The sequence below is a fragment of the Triturus cristatus genome, chromosome 6, assembly GCF_964204655.1.
Source record: "Triturus cristatus chromosome 6, aTriCri1.1, whole genome shotgun sequence".
Taxonomy (NCBI): Eukaryota; Metazoa; Chordata; class Amphibia; order Caudata; family Salamandridae; genus Triturus; species Triturus cristatus.
The window spans coordinates 962,072,984-962,091,852 of record NC_140589.1 but is presented as its reverse complement, the minus strand read 5'-3'; the positions used below and the strand labels follow the sequence as shown (position 1 = coordinate 962,091,852).

General features: G+C 46.1%; 1 protein-coding gene across 2 annotated transcripts in view; it reads left to right on the top strand.

Moving 5' to 3' along the window:
• PEX3 (peroxisomal biogenesis factor 3) overlaps window positions 1-18,869 on the top strand; it is a 330,616-nt gene that overhangs the window by 198,318 nt on the left and 113,429 nt on the right. For both annotated transcript variants that reach the window (XM_085611666.1, XM_085611667.1), the window contains exons 6-7: window positions 8,646-8,712; window positions 8,822-8,876. In XM_085611666.1, the coding sequence (XP_085467792.1) occupies window positions 8,646-8,712; window positions 8,822-8,876 (122 nt within the window). The remainder of the gene's footprint in view (window positions 1-8,645; window positions 8,713-8,821; window positions 8,877-18,869) is intronic.

The window sequence follows — 18,869 nt, the reverse complement described above, 5'->3', positions numbered from 1 at the left end:
TGTTCTATGGTCAGTAGTGCCCACTGAGAAAAGCCCGCCAGGACGCCCATTTAAAAAAGCAGATTACTACGCCACAGAGGAGTCAGAGCTGTGAGCCTGTCCTTCCAACCCAGACTGCCCTGGCCCTCCCTCCAAATCCGGACCTATGTCGCTGTTTGCAATCGCAATTTTTTTCTCCATTATTTTACGATTAAAGGGTAGCTTTGTGCCTACCTCTCTCCATTGTATCTCTATCAACCCGTTAGGCCGGTTCCTGTTGATCGTAGAAGACCCACTCTTTGACCACCAACAACTGTGCGGCCAAATAATGCACCCTGACATTTGGGATTGTGAGGCCCCCATCGTATATTCCTCTCTGCAATTTACCCAGCGAGATGTGTGGGGCATCGCTGTTCCATAGGAGCAAATGAAGCTCATGGCCAATTTTACTGAAGAACTTCACTGGGATCGGATAGGGTTTATTTTGAAGCAAGTATATGAAGCATGGGAGGACCATTATTTTGTAGAGCGCAGGCCTGCCATTTAGGGACAACGGCAGCGTATGCCAATGGCCACAGCACTATGGAGACTCTCCAGTAAGGGGGACAAATTCCTTTGAATAAATGTGTGCCGATCTCGAGTGACATACATCCCGAGGTAATTGAAGCCCTCAGTCACTACCGATAACGTGCACTCTGCAGGGAGCCGTAGCAAAGGCTCCAACAAGGTAAAGATGGTAGATTTGGAGCAGTTGATACGGTAGCCAGAGTAACTACTGAAGAGATCAAAGAAGTTCAATATCCTAGCTACTAAGAAGTAGGGTCTTGTAACATAGAGTACTACATAATCGGCGTACAGGGTGATGTGCTCTTCCCAGCCACCGCAGGCTCTGACTTCCCACACCAGTGGGTCCTGTCAAATCCAGGCTGCAAGTGGCTCGAGGGCCAAGGCAAAGATTTTGGGTGAGAGATGGATTCCCTTACGCAACACAAAGGTGCAAGACATCATCCCATTGACCCGCACCCTGGCCATAGTGGCCTGTACAGTCTCACCCATCCACAAAATTTCAGTCCAAAGCCTAGCCTAATCAAATGTGGTAAAAAGATAAGGCCTTTCAATGCTATCAAATGCCATTTTGGTGCAAAGAGCCATCAATAATGTTGGATCTGCTCATGGCTGGTCTGTTATATGAAGAACACCATAGAGTCTACTCAAATTGAGGCGAGTACGCCGGTGTGGCACGAAGCCATATTGATCTAGATGTACAATGGAAGTTATGACTTTACTTAACCGCGTTGCCAGAGTCTTAGCCAATGTCTTGGCCTCTACTTTTAGCAAGGATATAGGTCTATAGAAGCTGCAATCAGTCGGAGGTTTCCCTTTTTTGGATTGACCACTATTGTGGCCAAACGTTGGTCTTCTGGCAGGCAGCCCTAAGTCAGTGCTGTCTGAAACATATCTAGCATTGACTCAGCTATCTTGTCTGCCAACCCCTTGAACGATTCAGTGGGCAAACAGTTAGGCCCCATCGCCTTACCGAATTGGAAGTCCCGAATGGCAAGTGTCAATGCGTTGGCCACTAATGTCTGGAGGGGAATATCTTATAGTAGTTCTTCACAGTCCGAGCCCGTTCTGCTGCTAGAGGAGGTGTATAATTCCTTGTAATAAGTTGCAAAAGCATCAGCAATGGTCTTGACTGTAGTCTGTAGAACTCCCTTCTCATCCAGGACTCACAGCACCTACAAACTGTCTCTATCCTTCTTCTCTAGCCAAGCAAGGAGTTTGTTGGCTTTGTCGTCCACGTCGTACAACTGGCATTGCCTTGCCAGTGCTTGAAAGTGTGCCGCGTTTTTGGCCATAAGCTGCAAGTCTTGTTGACAAAGATGCAGCTGGTGGCATAAATCAGCCCCCTCTCCATCACCACTCTAGCCTCGATGACCCTTATGTCCCTCTCTATAGCCTCACAATCTTTTTTGATATCCTTCTATTTCCCTTTTATGCGAGCCTGTCCCTGAATAACTTCCTTGAATGCCTCCCATAGAACACATGCCGATTTCACTGATCCCAAGTTCTGAAAGTATAATTCAGTGAACTTTTCTTTAATGTCTCTATCTTGGAGAAACCAGGGATCCAACCTGACGACCAAGGCAGTGTTGAACATTGGTCTTTTTAGAGGCCCCCATTGGCGAATGGTTGGAGACGCATAGTATCCCTGCTCTGAAAGCCTCTACCTGGGTAAGACGAGTGAGAAGATGATCGAGACGGGTAATTGAGCCATGCGCAGACGAGGTATGCATATTGTTGTAGTTGTGGGTCATGTGCCCTGCACGTATACCAAGCACATCACTGACACAGAGGCCGGCAATAAATCTGCGTCTGCCTTAGTGGGTGCAGCACTCACCTTATCTATTTCAGGATGCATGACTGTGTTGAAATCTCCCCCTATGAAAAGGGTGCCACTGGACATTTCCATAAATAGAGCCCTAACTCTAGGGAGGGTTAAGGCATGAAGTCTCGGCAGTACGTGGAGGGAGCAGAGGTTTAGGGTACGTCCCTCCCAAGTTTCTGAGATGGCCACTTAGCTCTGGTCATTGTGCCATGTGTGAAGTGGGGTGAACGGCAATGTATTTTGACAAGTAAAGCCCTGCCCTTCAAGTCTGTGGAGTAGCCTGCATGGGCCAGTAACTTGTAATCAAATCTATCTAGGGCTATATAGTGATTACCCCGGAGGTGGGTTTCTTGTTCGGGGTAGTGTTTTCGCACATGTTGAAGCACTAACATGCGTTTTATTTTGTTCCCCAGGCCTTTTACATTTCATGTTCAGATATTCAATTCTCTTTGTGGTTGTCCTATCATTAGTGTAGATGTTTAGTGTTCTCGAAATGGAGATCTTCATGGGCGCGGGCTGCCTGCAGGATCACATCCTAGTCTTTGTAATTGTACACCGTTCACCTTCCACAATTGCCTACAGTATATATAATCCTTCATCTGAAAGAATGAGAAATGTTTGGACATTTCCATTTACAAATGGGACTCTACCAGAATTGCCTTCGAGCAGCCACAACTGCCACACTAGACGCCTCATTCCTTAACACCAAATGGTACGTTGGGAGCACCCGGGCTCGGCGTAGGGCTCAGCGCCCGGTGCACCCTCTCAATAGATACATTGTTGGATAGCCTCTTAGTACGGAGTGTCTTGAGGATAAGGTCTTCCAGGAAGAGAGCAACACTCTGCCTCTCCAGGCACACCCACCACGTGAATGTTGTTGCGTCTGGCACTGCCCTCCTAGTCCTCAAGACAGGCCATGCCAGTAAGCTCTGCCTGGTAAGTACATCACCTTTTTCGTCTAGCCTCTTTGTTCTGGAGAGTAGACCATTTATCTGAGATTCAGCAGTCGTGACTTTCTCAGCAATATTTCAGACATCAGCATGCAGCAGGTTGACATCCTTTGTAACATTGGCCAATTTAGGCTCTAGCGTGCATCGGAGAATTTGTATAACCGCCATTATCTCCCTCAGGGAGGGAACGGGCAAGGGATCACCTCCTGATAGTCTTCAGCGGTCGCTACGCCATTTCCAGAGTCTGCTGTCGTGGCCATAATAACAGTGTATTTATCCAGGTTGTTCTACCGCGCATTGTTCCTCACCATTACATCAGGGGCCCAGCAGAGTATAACAGTTAACAGAGGTCAGGTCTTTCTCCACTCATCCCTGCTCCTCACAGTGCCACAGAGGGCCGCCCACAGGGCTCTGATCAGGTGGGTTCTCAAGCACTTCACTCCTGCTCTCTTATGGCCACGTATCTCTGCCAGCTCCCCCTTTCACCAAAGATTGCAGTTGAGTGGACAAACATCTAGGAAGAACCCTTCAGGACGGCCCACAGTCACAATTAGCAGCAGTTCAAAGTTTCTCAAAAGCACAAAAGGGCCCTAAAAAATCACCCCTCAGCTTGGTGGGCAGTAAGAAGGAAGAGGCTGCCTGATCTGTCGCTCCACTCCCAGGAAAGACCACCGCAGGCGTCTCCAAAGGAGAGCTTATGTGTATGGGGCCCTGATCACTCGTCCCTTGGCCCTGAGACTGTAGAGAGTGAAGCAGCAGATCCTGTGCACTCCTTGGCTCTGACCCAATCACCACCCCCCACCAGAATATATTAGTGGGGGAGAAGGCACCTCAGCTCTCACAGCAGCGCGGGCCATCACCAGGGCCCACCACACAGCGCAGTCCGAACCAGAGACCGCAGTATGGTAGTCGAGAAAGGGGGGGGGGGCTGGGAGGTATCTACAACCACCCTCTCCGGTTTAGTCCTCGCCCCTGCGGGCTCAGCCGTTGAAGAAGAATCTGGCAGTAGAGAGTCTTGCAGACAGCGCCCATGACTGTCCCCAGGGACCTTATTTAGGCAGTGGCTGAACGAGACTCGGGACAGTCACAGCCCAGGGCCTCCCCAGCCCCAACTCCTTGCCCCCAGGATCTTGTAACTCTCCATCTGGCAGCGACCAGAACCAACTCTGGTTCCCACGCCCGGAAGGGGGCACCGCAACTCAGGTCGCCACTGGTTGGTCTCCGTATTCGGCCATCCTGAGCAGGCAACGCAGGCATCAATCCAAACATCGATCGCTCACTTACAGGGCTCCAACTACAGCCTTGGTGGTGGTACAGAAAGGTCCTCTGAATGGTAAAAGACGTACCCTTGCCCTGAGTGCCCAACTGTACAGTTGTCTGGATCCCTAATGCTCTTTTTTTGTCATAGGCGAACACTGATCATGCATTTGCGACATGACATAGGCCTGTCTAACAGGTTGCATTCTTGTTGGACCAGGAGGGGTGGTAATAGTGCTACCCTCCTAGTGGTGGAAGGTTACAGCCTTCCCCAGGAGTTAATCAGCACGAGTGAGGTAGTGGCAGCATACTGCGTAGTAATCAGTAGTAGAGAACAGGACCTTTTTACCATGTGTGAGGCCTCAAGGAACACTCACCTTTTTAAAAGTTCAGCTCCTGTGTGTTTAAATCACCCTTGCCCTCGATCAGGTAAGTTGTGGAACACTGCGGACAGGATTAGTGTCTCTGCGTGTGCCTGGGAAGTGTAGAGTACATGGATGGAACAGTTCTGTGCAGTCCATGTGTTGTTAGTACATGTACTTTGTGTATGTATGCGAGATGAATACATAACATGAGAGATGTAGTGCTGTGCAGCGCATGTGTGGATAAAGCAAGCACTGAGTGTATGTGTTCTTGTGTGGAGTACAATATGAAGGGTGACGTGTTGTGCAGCACGCACACAGTGAGTGTCTGTGCTGGCAGTGTGTGTGTGTTTGTCCAGAGCACGCCCTTGCTAAATATAGAAAATTTTCAGGACCAACCATGCTTGCAGCGTGTGTGCTGGATGCACGAGTACAATGCATGGAGGCACAGTGCTGGACTGAAAGTGTGCTGTGAGTGTGCCTGCAATGGTACATAGTATGGATGACCCTGGTATCCATTTTGTGAAGCCCTGGGCTGCCTGGTAAAGACATGAGGAGGAGAGGAAGCCACCCAGACAGATTTGTGTATTGCTGCATTCCTGTGAGGTGGTTGCGGACATAGTGGGGGAAAAACGAAGAGACTCCCTTAACATTCTAAAAGACATAGATCACATCTCAGAAAGGGAGATGGGACTGAGAAGAGAATCATAAAGATTAGGGAGGAGGGTCTGGGATTAACCTATTGAGGCACATATCACTGAGACTGACATCCAGGTGAGAACTCTGTTCACTCCCATGAATTGTGTTGGGGACAGTCTGCTTCGGAGTGGTTCTTGTTGTGGCATACCTCTTTCATGAAGGAAGATGAAAAGAAAAAGTACCCACTTCAAAAGAAGCAGAACCGCAACATAAAACTTCAAAGACCCAGACCCTAACTCACATTTGGTGTCTGGCAAAGGACTATAAGAAGTGGAGGTTGAGACCCCAAAAATTGGTCATCTGCCAAGCAGCCAGACTGGCTGTATTAGAAAGGCAAGCTCTGCAACACTTCAATCTGTGACCAGGACTGGGGGCCAAGGCCTGCTAGTCTCCCTGCCGGGTGAGAGGACATCACCCAAGGACAACAAGACCACCTGCCCTGTAGCCTAAAGCACCAGCGCGTGCCTGCTTGCCAAGACCAGTGTTCCCTATGAGGAAGAGGAGAGCGTTGGAGGGAGCAGGGTCCAGCGGGGATTCCTATGATGAGGACTCCTGTGCGAGATGTGAGGATTCGGCTGAGCACCGATTGGGCAACTGCCAGTGTGCAAGATTGTTTTTGGCAACCCTCGTAAGCCAGGAGAGGGCCGAAGTAGACTGAGCCATGTGTTGAGCGCCATGTGGATCTTGGTACCAACGTACGGCTGGGCTGCAGTGACACTATATGCCAGAGGGGGCCAACTGTAAAGTTGCTTCTTCAAGGAGGATCAAGACTTATGACTGTCTGGGCAGGGGTGTGTGTGCTGGGAGAGGGTGCGCCCGAATAACCTTGTACCATGGCAACCCCTTATGACAGCAGGGGCTGCGGGTACCAATGTTGCCAAAGGATTTGGGCCACTGCCTGAAGGAGAGACTGAGACTGAGGCTGTGATCTGTGGTTTGGATCTGCACTGCGACAGAACTGCCCCTGACTTACCACTGAGGACTGTTGGAGACCCTGTGGACAGCGTCACACCCTCGCTGGCTCTGGTCTCTGAGCTGAAGAAAGGATTCCTTTGATCCAATTGAGCAAAGTCAACTTATCGCCTCTTCGCGAGTAGTAAGGTGCTCGGACATTTGGGATACCTCCTGCAGCACCGCTCAGGCGAGAGAGAAGGTACTGTTGCATGGGCCGCCAGGAGTCCGGCCTCTCGGAACTGAGCAGAACTCACAGGTGTGCATTTAAAGGCGCCCACTGCACCCTTGAACTCTTCTATGCTGCAAGAGCAGGTAAGACATGAACTGAGCTAGTTGGGCCCTGGGGACATTTGTTGCTAATGGTGCTGTGGCACCATAGACACATTTGACTCAGTTCCTATTGCTTGAAAGGATGAATGTGTTAACAAGGCTGCGAATAGGCACATTGCACTTTTTGGTTGCTTTCCCCGAGATTGGCTTTTGTTCCCAGAAGTTAACCAAATGCCTATGTGATGGCAAGTCCAACCGGACTACATTGCATTTTTTCCTTTTTTGTAACATGTATAGGGATCTGAGGAAACAAATACTGCAGCCATTGCATTGTTTTTAAAAGAAAAAAATATGTAAAATAAAGATGCTTTTAATTTAAACTGTAATCTTAATGTGAATCTGCGCTTTTGCAATTCTGTCTGTTTTCTTATGCCATTCAAAGAGGGAAACCGCTGCTATACCAGGACATTTTAAGATACGAGTAGTCCAATAATTATCCCTCATTTAATGTTTTTGATAATGCCTTTTAATTTGATGACCATTGAGTTAACGCCTAGCCGGGTATTTGGTGTCCTGCGCCTGTACATTTAGCTGTCCACTTTATAAGATCTTTTTTATGGATTTTATATAGAATTGTTACTAAGATCTTTTGTAAATTCTATCTGTGCAATTCATTTATGGATATTTTTATCCAAATAGAGATTAATTTGATTTGATTTCAGTTCCTCAAGGGTCAAAAAGGAGACATTTTTAGTATGACCTAATAGTTTGCATTCCCTGATGCAGCCACCAGTGAATGGTGAATAACACTGAACATTTTACACGAAGGAGGATTGGACAGAGATTCGCCGGACAGCAACTAGAGCTTCAACTTCAAGGAGGATAGTGTTTCGTTTGAATGTTGCATTTCTTTGCCTGTGTAGATTTAGAAATAAAAGTAAGACTGCTTTTTCTTATAAAAGTATGTGGCTGGATATTGATTTATTGTTCATACTGTTTGCACTTTGAGTAATGAGTTGAGTTCACTGGCCTGTTTCTCAGACCCTTGACATGTCAACTACAGCTACCACTGACAGTCAAGTGCAGAACGTCTACCTGGCTCAGTTGAGTGGGATTCATAGTAGGCCTGGCCACGGGACTTCAGGAGTAAAAGACCTCAACCACCATGGTTGGTCCCAGTAGCCCCTGTATGCCCCGTGGCCCTCTGAAAGAGGTTCTGACACGTGGTAATCAACTTCCACAAGTAGTACGTGTGAAAGAATTCAAAGTCAAGTCATGCACAGCAAATATATAGTACTATGGGTTCATTTGTATTACTAAGTAAAAATAAAAGTGGATACTCCTGCCACTAGGTCAGGTAGTGAAACGTATTAATCCAAGAGTCTTCACATGCAATGCTGAATGGGTACTTTCCTGTTTTTGTAATAATTAGAAAGGATACTTTACAAGTTGCAATGTGGTTTCTCCGACTAGATGCATCGCAATGTTTTGTTAAAATGAAGGTCCTCAAATAAAGTAGGTTGGTGCAGGTTCTATGTGACCTGACCAGTTGCATCACTAAATCATTGTGTATTTTCAAAGGGCTGTTTACTGTTGGGTCCTCATAAGAAAGCCTTTCTATAAGCAAGACCCCAACAACAAAGTGTAACCCTTGGCATCATTGTTTTCATGTTGGTTTACAAGGTGTCTTCTCACCTCGCTCGGGTATTCCCAAATGTTTATGGTCTAAAGGTGCTCAATATATTTTCCTTTGCTGAATAACCTATTCATTGACTTCCTTGGCAGACACAGTTGGCTCCCCCCGAGGTCCAGCAGCAGTATTTATCAAGCATTCAACACCTTCTTGGAGATGGTATGCCACTGATTTCTTTATTTCTTTAGTCCCTTCATGTATACTTATTGCTCTGTTAGATCATTATGCTTTTGAAACTGTGAATCCCTTCTATTTCTGTATTTTCTAGGCCTTACAGAATTGATTACTGTGGTAAAACATGCGGTGGAGAAGGTTTTGGGAAGGTAAGCTAAACGAAAATTTCATTGGATAATGTGCCTATTTGCTTTTTATGTGGACATCAGCTTGATATACACTTGTTCAGTATGATTGGTGCATATTTTACACGCATGCTTCACGGCAACATGATATGCCTGCATGAATTAAGCTGCCTAAACATTGTTAGTGGGCCATGCAGTAGATACATGTATATTTTTATTTGAAAATAAGTGGATGACTACCAGTGCTATTCTAAGTTAGGCAGGTTTTGTGTGTTCTTTGATAGATTAAGTTAGACAAAAACACACTTGGAGAAGTGAACCCAATTAACTTGAAATGCCCAAATCCATGATTTTATGGTGAGGTGGAAGTTGACAAAATTGTGATTAAAAGTTGCCTTTTGGCCAGTTTCCTGTAAACCAGACTTGAGAATCCAACCCTCGTCCCATCCTTTTTTTGTTATTTTTTATCTATACAATAGTCTTTTGTCAACTTAACATTTCCTCAGATTAGCTACGTTTCCCATCAGTGTGTTGACTGGATCCAAGCTTTTTATCAGAGTACAAATCAATGGCCATACTTCTTGCACTAATATCATTTTTTTTTTTACCCGACAAGAGTATCTCCATTTCTTTAAGGTCAATCAATATCTTCCCACTATTGTTACTGTGCAGTAAATCCAAGGTTTTTTCATATGCTGACTGTTTCTTGATTACCACCTCAGATGCATTGTATATCATGACTGCTGCAGAAGCCATTGCTTTTGAATTTGTCTTAGTATTTGGCTTCAAAATAAAAATCAGTGGCACATTTTTAATATTATCAGCTGTCCCAGACAATGATCATGTCAACAAACTAGTATCTTGGGATGTGGCTCACTTAGAAATATACAAATTTAAGGTCTTAAAACTACAAAGATGCTATCAAAGACCTTGTCAGTATTTTAAAGAAATGGGCCCATCTACCATTGATGTTAGTGGTCTAAGTGAACTTGTTTAAGATGTTTCTGTTGTCAAAAATTCAATACTTGTTTTTGGCTCTACCTTTCTATGTTCCTCAGTCTTTTTTCAGAGGCCCAGATGCTGTTAAGAAAGTCTAAAGGGCGCACCTCGCCAAACACATTAATAAAGTATAAAACTAAACAATTAGAATCTTCAAAATCTGCCAGGAGTGGACCCTAAAAACACATCAAGTGATCCAAACTCCTTGCCAAAGACCTCATGTTTTAAGAATTAAAAATCATGGACTTAATCTTCTGTAAATGCACCTTCCCCTTTTGCTCTGGACTCCCCAGCTTTGCTACAATCCTTCTCCACGTTACTGCCATTGACCAAAGAAGTTGTATAGTCTGGCCCAAAAAATGAAAGCATCCAGTTACCAGCAGAGCCATATTTTTTCCAGGAAATATTTTCTCCATTCACTTGAGGTGAATCTCACCTCCATGATCAACTTTTCCTTTCCTTGGCATCATTCCAGGCCCCTTAAAACACATTGCCATATCTTTTTCCACATAGATTTGGCTGACCTAAAGGTTCTGAATAACACTAGAGCACCTGGAAGACCATCGAAAAGGAGACCAATATACAAGTGCAAGAGAACATCAAAATCTATCACAGTAAATTCACGTCAATGAAAGGTACCAAAACCCTGGCCATTATCCAAGAAGAGCTGCTACTGTCATTGGAAGAAAACTTGAATTCACCTTTCATCCTTCTCTACCTCTCAGCCTACTTAGATGCTTGACCCATAAAAACTTGTTGAGAAGATTCAAGGTGTGGGCTGAAGTTTTGTAATTTACTCTGCAATGGATGCATTCCTCCCTTCTTGCTGTAGTCTGCATATTTAGAATAGGATCAGTGAAATGGTTATTGAATTTAGTGTCCCATCAGAATGCTCATGCGTACTTCCTACACGTGTTTCTGTTTATTATCTATCTTCACGCCCATGTTCCTGAATAGGAATGGGAAAACCTCCTTATGTATTTCAGATTTTGAAAAAATGTGTAATTCTGCGATGTAGAATTATGTGCGGATACACATAAGATGGCTTTCACTGGTCAGTAATATCTTCGATAAGAAACTTTATAAAGGATGTATTGTAAACCTGTGTACGCTTCCAACAATTATCCATTCTTTAGTATTCTCTGTAGCGATTAGGCTTGTTTTTCTAGGTGGCAATAATTAGTTTAAGCTCTTTAAGTAAGTAAGCTAATAAGAACTAAATCGGTATCGTCCTGCAGGACGATCATTGCCGGTTTCATTATGACAATTATATAACTAAAATATTGCGTTCCCGGTAATATGTAGCTTAGACACCGCACAGGGTGGGCACCTATTTTACCAATTCCTGTAAAAGAGCCATCATTTCAGATTGCCCTCACATCAACAGAATACAAACCAAGATGCGTTTTTTGCCAGTATCCGTACAAGATAGTTTGAGGGTGCTTTCGTTTTTGCCAATACCAAGTGGTTTGAGAGAGTTTTTGATGTGCATCAAAGCTTTATATTAACCACCCCACTGTAGAATGATGTGAAGCTAAACATTTTGGATTGCGGTTTGTTCTTCTTGCTGCTATCAAGGAGGAACCAAGTTTGCAGATGGAAAACTGAAGAGCAAGTAGCTCCTTTCTAATAACATACGGATTACCAAAAGTAATGACCATTTAAAATGATTGCTGCAAATATTTTTGCCTCTTGTGGTTAAATACACATCCATGTTGAGGTTGAGTGAGAATGAGCAAAGTGATGTAATTCTAGATACAGAATCTTCATATAGTGATACTCTGCATTTAATAAGTTAGGGCATTCTGCAGTTGTGATTGATAAATGGTTTCACAAAAGGTAGAGGTGATTGTTGCTACGTAAAAAAAATATATTCTACTTTAGTGAACCTTGTTTGTATAAAGGATGGTCTATCTTAATGTCCCCTTTTAACAGAATGTAATGTTTGGAGTTGGGATTTCCTTTGTAGTCAAGGTTGTCTACCTGGGGGTTTTCTTTTCTTTTAATGTATCCCATTAGTGATGCATGTACCTTTCATACACTATCTTTAATGTTGTATTAAAAGACACTGGGCTTGATAACCTCCTAGGGTGTGGTGCATGTATAGGTTATGTATGTTCTATAGGTATGTCTAACTGTCCAAGGGTGTTGGTTAACTGATTTTCTGGAGATTTATTATTTAATAAATATCTGTTTGTCAACTTTTTATATCATGTTCTTTTACGCCTGTAATCAATATGTACTATAACTGTACCGCTAGTTTGGCTATCTCTGATTGTGACTCAAAATTAAAACAAATCATCAAAACATCCATCTTGATTAAAGTGGCTTTTATATGTGGTACACCCAGTGCTTAATTTTTAAAAGAATGAGTGCCGGCGCTCACAGACCAGTGGGCATTATAAGATGTTAGTGCACTGAATACCAAGTGTAATTACTGTTCAGTCCACCTCGGGCCTCTTTAATCCATTACCAGACACCCCCTCCCCCATTATTTCACCCTTGCACTTTCCTCCTTTCTCTTTGTGTGGTGGTGTTTCCACCTTTCACCTCCTTTCCCATTTGTGTGTTTTCCCCTCTTGCTCTCGGGAAATGTCTGATCAAGAAAAATAAGTGTTGTTACCCAAAAATGAGTGCTGATACAGCTTAGGCTGGGAAGGCCAACTGCGCCTTCAACAGTGAACAGTGCACAGTACCCATGAATGAGTGAGGAGTGGGAAGTCCACTGGCTGCAGAGCCAGTGGACTTCCCACTCCTCACTCATAAGGACTGGAAGAAACCACATCAGCAGTGCAACAGTATGCAGCGCCTCAAATCTGCCAGGGAAAGCTTGGTGACCTTTTATGGAACAGGACCCCCTACAGCAGATCTGGTAACTGAATAGCACCCCGCATGTTGCCATATCACATAACTACCACTTCCTCATAGAGACCCGTACGGAAATTGGATTGCTCAGATATGACTTTAAGACTTCGCTCCAAGACATATGCAAAGACATTTCTAAAATAGAGGGGCATGTTGATGGCTTGGGACGAATAATAGATGCCCATGCTGAAGACGAGGAGATGCTCTGGCAACAGGTGGTGACACTCAAGTAATAGGAGGTTGACTTGCAAGCCAAACAGGAAGACCTAGAAAATGGGAGCCGCTGGAGCAACATTCATATCTGGGAAGTACCCAGAGGAGCTGAAAGTGATGACATCATAACCTTCACCACCGAGATCCTACAGACCGAGGAGACGTGGCTGCCTCCCTGCTGACCCTTGACACTGCTGACTGAGTGTCACTGGCACCGGGCGCTCCAACCCTTCTCCGGACTTCTGAACAAGGAATCCATCCCACTGGACTTTAGGGGGAAGATGATATGGTGTTCCAAGGTCATACCATCCAGCTCTTCCAAGATCTGTTTCCGGTCACACTGAGGAAGAAACGTAATTTTTAGCTGATCTCTGACAGACTGAGGGAATTGAACGTTTGTTATCAGTGGGGGCATACCTTTGCCATCATGTTTCCTTGGGAGTGGAAATGGCGGGCCCTGCACCCTTTGGGGGAGGTGAAGAAATTGCTTGGTATTTCCGATGAACCGCCCAGTAGAGACACCCCCCCCCCCCCCCAAATCCAGGCAACGACCAGAGCGGGTTTGCGCCCCATTTGGAGCACGGTACGATCCTGCCAACAAGACAAACAACAAAAGGAGCACGCATCCAAAGAAGCCAAAGGAGACATCCAAACATACCTAGATACCTAGAAAGCATGGGGAAGGACCCCTCCAACTACATCTAAAACTGTCTCACTGCGACTCAGTAATGACCATACAGCACCGCGGGGACGCAGCCCTCCCTCTTGTGTTGTGATTTTTGGAGCCTGCAGGGCCACAGGGGTCCGGAGGCTGCTCTTGACACTTACACATGATGGGACAAAAAACATACCCTGTATCTCACCCACCTCTATTCACACCTGGTAGAAATGGGGGTCTATAGCTGGCAGGTTGTTACCCTGTCCAAGTAGGGACCCTTCTTCCTTTTCAGGATAAGGGTGTTACACTTCTAAAATAACCCCTGCTCACCTCTTGGTAGCTTGGAGCTCAGGCTCATCTCAGAGGCAGTGTGTAAAGCACTTACATCTAACCAACAGTAATACGGTGAAAACACTACAAAAGTACACCATACCAGTTTTAGAAAAATAGCCAATATGTATCTGTGTAAAAGAAACAAGACCAAAACGATAAAAATCCAACAAACAGTAATTCACAATACTCATAAAGCAAAGATAGACTTTAAAAAACAGTCCCTTGAAGTCGAAAGCTCCGTTCAGGGCTATTCCGGTGGTGTGAACGAACAAATCCAATAGTTCTGGCTGACCGCAGCATCGCAGGCCAGCTACAGTGTCGGGCAAAACAGTACCTTTAGAAATTCAGGGCATCGGGTACCTTGAAGTCATACCCGCTGCAGGTCGAACTCCGTGCGGTTGAAGTCAGGAGTGCCAGTGGGCCCTGGGGCTGCAGAGGTGCGGCATGCGGTGCCCTCATGTTGCAGTGCAGACAGCGGCTCAGTGACAGCGTCCTGGGGCTTCAGTGAGAACAGGGCTGTGGTGCGTAGTGGGGGGTGCTCGTTGTGGTGCTAGCAGGTCATAGTGCAGGCAGCAATGTTATTGTTGCTGAAGTCTATGGCGCTGATGTTGGTGGAACAGGGCGGTGCGTCGTGTAACTTACGAGCGGTGCCCCCAAACCACGGTGCAGGCAGCGGCGTCAAAGTCCGCTTGGAGCGTCGGTGTTGGTGAGACCAGGGCTGCGCTGTGAAGCAGGACAGTGCTCCGTATTCTCCACGAGTGATGTCCACAGGTCAAAGTGCAGGCAGCGGCATCGGTGCGGCGTTACATTGTCGTTGAGGATACCAGGGCGGCAGTGTTAAGTGAGGCGGTGCTGAGTGCGGTGCCCACAGGTTATGTTGCAAGCAGCGGCTCTGTGGCAGCGTCGAACAGCGTAGGCGGTAAGACCAGGTTTGCAGTGCCCTTTGCAGTGCCTTCAGGTCATGTAGCCGGCAGCGGTGTCGTTGACTGCGCCTGATTGCTTTTTCCTCTGTTGCAGCACCAAACACACAGTTCCCAGTGCTAATAGCAGATTAACTTGAAGTCTTTGTTGTTTTCTGAGACTTCTTGAACTGGGGGCAAGCTCTACCTCAAGCCCTTGGAGAAATTCGGGGGAAACAGATACAGAACGTCCAGTCCAGTCTTTTCACTGCCCAAGACAGAAGCAACCACTGCAGGCCAACACAGCAAAGCACACAACAAATTGGTAGTCTCTCTTCACAGCTTCTCCTGCTCTTATTCTTGGCAGGTTTCTTGATCCAAAAGAGTTTTAAAGTTCTGGGGTAAGGGCCCCATATTTATACCACATTTACCTTTGAAGTTGGTGGAAACAAAGTTCCTCTACCACACATAAACCAGTTCAGCCTGGCTCAGGGCAGGTTCACCACAAGAGGTGGAGACAGCTTTGTGAGAGGTAGCCAGGGTCCATTCAGGTGCAAGCAACATCTCCTCCCACTACTCTAAATGCAGCCAGGTCTGTTCAGCCTGGCTATGAGTCACTCAGGAAAAGCAGGACACACCAACACCCCCCTTGTGTCTGTCTAGTGTGAATGCACATCCCCAGCTTTGTTAGTGTAAAGCCCAGACAGCTAATACACGAAACAGGCAGAGGCACGTGGATGGTTAGACAAGGAAATACCCACTTTCTAAAAGGTGCATTTCCAAACACACAATATAAAATCATCTTTAATAAAATATGTATTTTTAAATCCTGAGTTCAGGCATACAAAATTTAATTTTTCTGTCGGCTCCCCTTCGCCAGCTACATTTGTACCATTGTTACAAAGCAGCCACCATGTTAACCTATGGGGGAGATAGCCTTTCAACAGGGAAAACGAAATGCATAGTATTTCACTACCAGAGCATGTACAACATACTAGTACATGTCCCACTTTTCACATACACTGCACCCTGCCCATAGGGGTACCTTGGGCCTACCTGAGGGGTGTCCTACATCTAAGAAAATGGAACGTTTGGGCCTGGCAAGTGTGTGCACTTGCCTGCCAGTTCAACATGGCAGTAAAAACTGTGCGCAGACACTGCAATGGGAGGTCTGAGAACCTTATGAAAAACTGCTTGTGTGGCTCTGCCATTATCATTTTGCTCCCCAAGACTGGCAAAGACCCGTCCCTCTGCGGGTCGTACAGGCCTTTGTCTCTCCTCAATTAGGATTATAAAATACTCGCTAAAATTGTTGCCAATCGCCTATCACAATTGATGGAATTCATTATCTCCCTGGTTCAATCCGGCTTTGTCCCTCACCGCTCGACCTCTTCGAATCTTAGAACGTTGTTCTCGGTCCTCCACAGGATTAGCCCCGAGGTTCCCGCCGCCGCAATCCTTCTCGATACATTGAATGCCTTTGACACACTGGAATGGCCTTTCTTTGTGTCTTTCATGCACCGCATGGGCATGCCGGTCGGCTTTATAGCTACCACGGCGCTCCTCTACAGCCGCCCCACGACGAGACTTCGCCTGAATGTTTCCTCTTTCGCGTGGCACACGCCAGGGTTGCCCTTTATCGCCCCTTTTTATTCTAGCTATGGACCCTTTAATTAGACATTTCCAGGAAAGACACCTGCATAGAGGTCTTCAATTTACACTGGCCCTCTCTTGGTTTCATTATATGCTGATGACACTATTCTATACACCTGAGAACCCCAGTTGAATTTAGAACCACTCATCAGGGATCTTCTTCGCATTGGCCAACATTCCGGTCTGGGCATCAATTGGCACAAGTCGGTTATTTTCCCCCTAACCCCATGCTTGACTCCCTGGCCTTGTGAGTTCCCTCTTGAATGGTGCCAGGACTCAGTCAAGTATTTAGGCATTAACGTCCACTTGGATACGTATCAGATTCTCCGCCTTAATTATGGACAGGCTGTCGGGACACTTGAGGCCCAGGTGGAGAGATGGCTGCGACTCCCACTGAACATCGCTGGCAGAGTCTCCATTATTAAGATGATTGTTCTCCCCAAAGTTTTATATCTTTTTATAACATCCCCATCCGCCTCCCGAACAGTTTCGTTTTCACATGATTGGTTTGGGGTGGTAAACAGACGCGCGTCCGCTGGCAAGTTCTTACCTTGCCGTATGAAAGAGGTGGGTACGGGGTTCCAGATTTCCGCTTATATTATCTCGTGGCTCAATGCAGCTACACCTTTGCATGGTGCCACCCTGATGCCTAGATCCCATTTCTTCACCCAGAGGCGGATTTTGTTCTCCCTGAGTGACTGGCTACTGTACTACCAAGGGGTGTGCCCCGGGACCCTACAGATATACAGACTGTTTCCAATACCAGCTGGGCATGGGATAAACTTCAACGATACACAGGCACTCAGGTACTATACTCCTCGGCTCTCCCTCACACCCGCTGGCTTCATATAACGGGTGAAAAGCAAGTGCAACGCACACTGGCCAAGTTTGATATTTCTACACTAGGTGACTTGTATCCCGGTGGGCACATTTTCTCGGCAGCAGAGGATGACCATTTCCATGACGCTACTTTCATGGACAGCTTTGTACTTAGACGGCTACACTCTGCTTTACAGGCAACGTTCCCTGGGTTCCCCCTGGAGCCTGACTCTTTGGCCCCTCTTTCCCTTATCATTGAAAGCGAGAGCGGGGTACGCCTCATTTCCAAGCTATATAAGTCTTGCTCTACAATGATCCCAATTATAGATAAGGTCCGTAGGGATTGGGAGGCTGACTTGGGCCGCCCTATCCTGGGTGATCAATGGGCCAAGTGTTGTGTAGTTACGAAAGACGTCTCATTGAACAGCCGGCATAAACTGCTACATTTTAAGTTCTTACGCAGAATTTATATAACCCCTGCCAAAGCTCAGAGGATTGATCTGAGTAGGCCACACACACACGCCGGAAATGCTGTGCCCCTCACGCTGATTTCGCCCACCTCACTTGGACCTGCCCCAATATACAATCATACTGGGAGAAAGTTCACAGAACGTTAGGCGACATGACTAAACTATCCCTCATCCACACACCGGAAGTAGCACTCCTGGGTTACAGTGTAAATCTCCCCAAAACTGTTTGGAAATTCGCATCCCTTGGCTTGCTGTTGGCCAAGCACGAAATCGCTATAAATTGGGGCCGTAGGACCACCCCTTCTTTGCAAAGTTGGTTGAATAGTCTTGCCTACTGTAACACCAATAGCGAAGTCTATTCCAGCACATTACCTCCCGTCCTAGGGACATTTGGGGTCCCTACAGGACATATGTTGACTCCCTTAGAGATTCCACTGATTTACTGTTTGTTCTCGGGCATAGTCCCTACAGGGGTAGGTTAGACGATGGTGGCCACACACAAGATAGATCTCCTGTGCAGCATTGCGTGCTGTAGCTACGGATCCCTTCTCCCTATGGGATCTCACTCATGAGGGCTGAGGCTGGATGCGACCATGATACCTACTGCCAGACAACAACTGGTTACACACTGGACTCAGAGGGGGCCATGGGGATTGTCCTATCTGACAAATCTTTACTTACCTGGCTGCTAATGTTCTCCTGGGCCTGGACAGACACTAGGTCATAAGTGCTATGTTATGGTATTTTTTTCTCGATTGGAATAACAATGAGCAAGCACCTATGATTGTACTGATTTAATATGTTCTGTATGGTCAATACATGAGCACCTAGAACTGTATTGATTTGCTATGTTATGATGATCAATAAAGAAAGTTAAAAGAAAACAATAAAAAAAACTGCTGTGTGGGTGGCACAATCAGTGCTGCAGGCCCACTAGCAGCATTTGATTTACAGGCCCTGGGTGCACACAGTGCACTGTACTAGGGACTTAGTAGTAAATCAAATAAGCCAATCATGGAAAACACATCTTAACACATTTTATAGTAGGAGCACTTCCACTTTAACACTGAACAGCAGTGAGAAAGTGCGCACAGACACTAAACTAGCA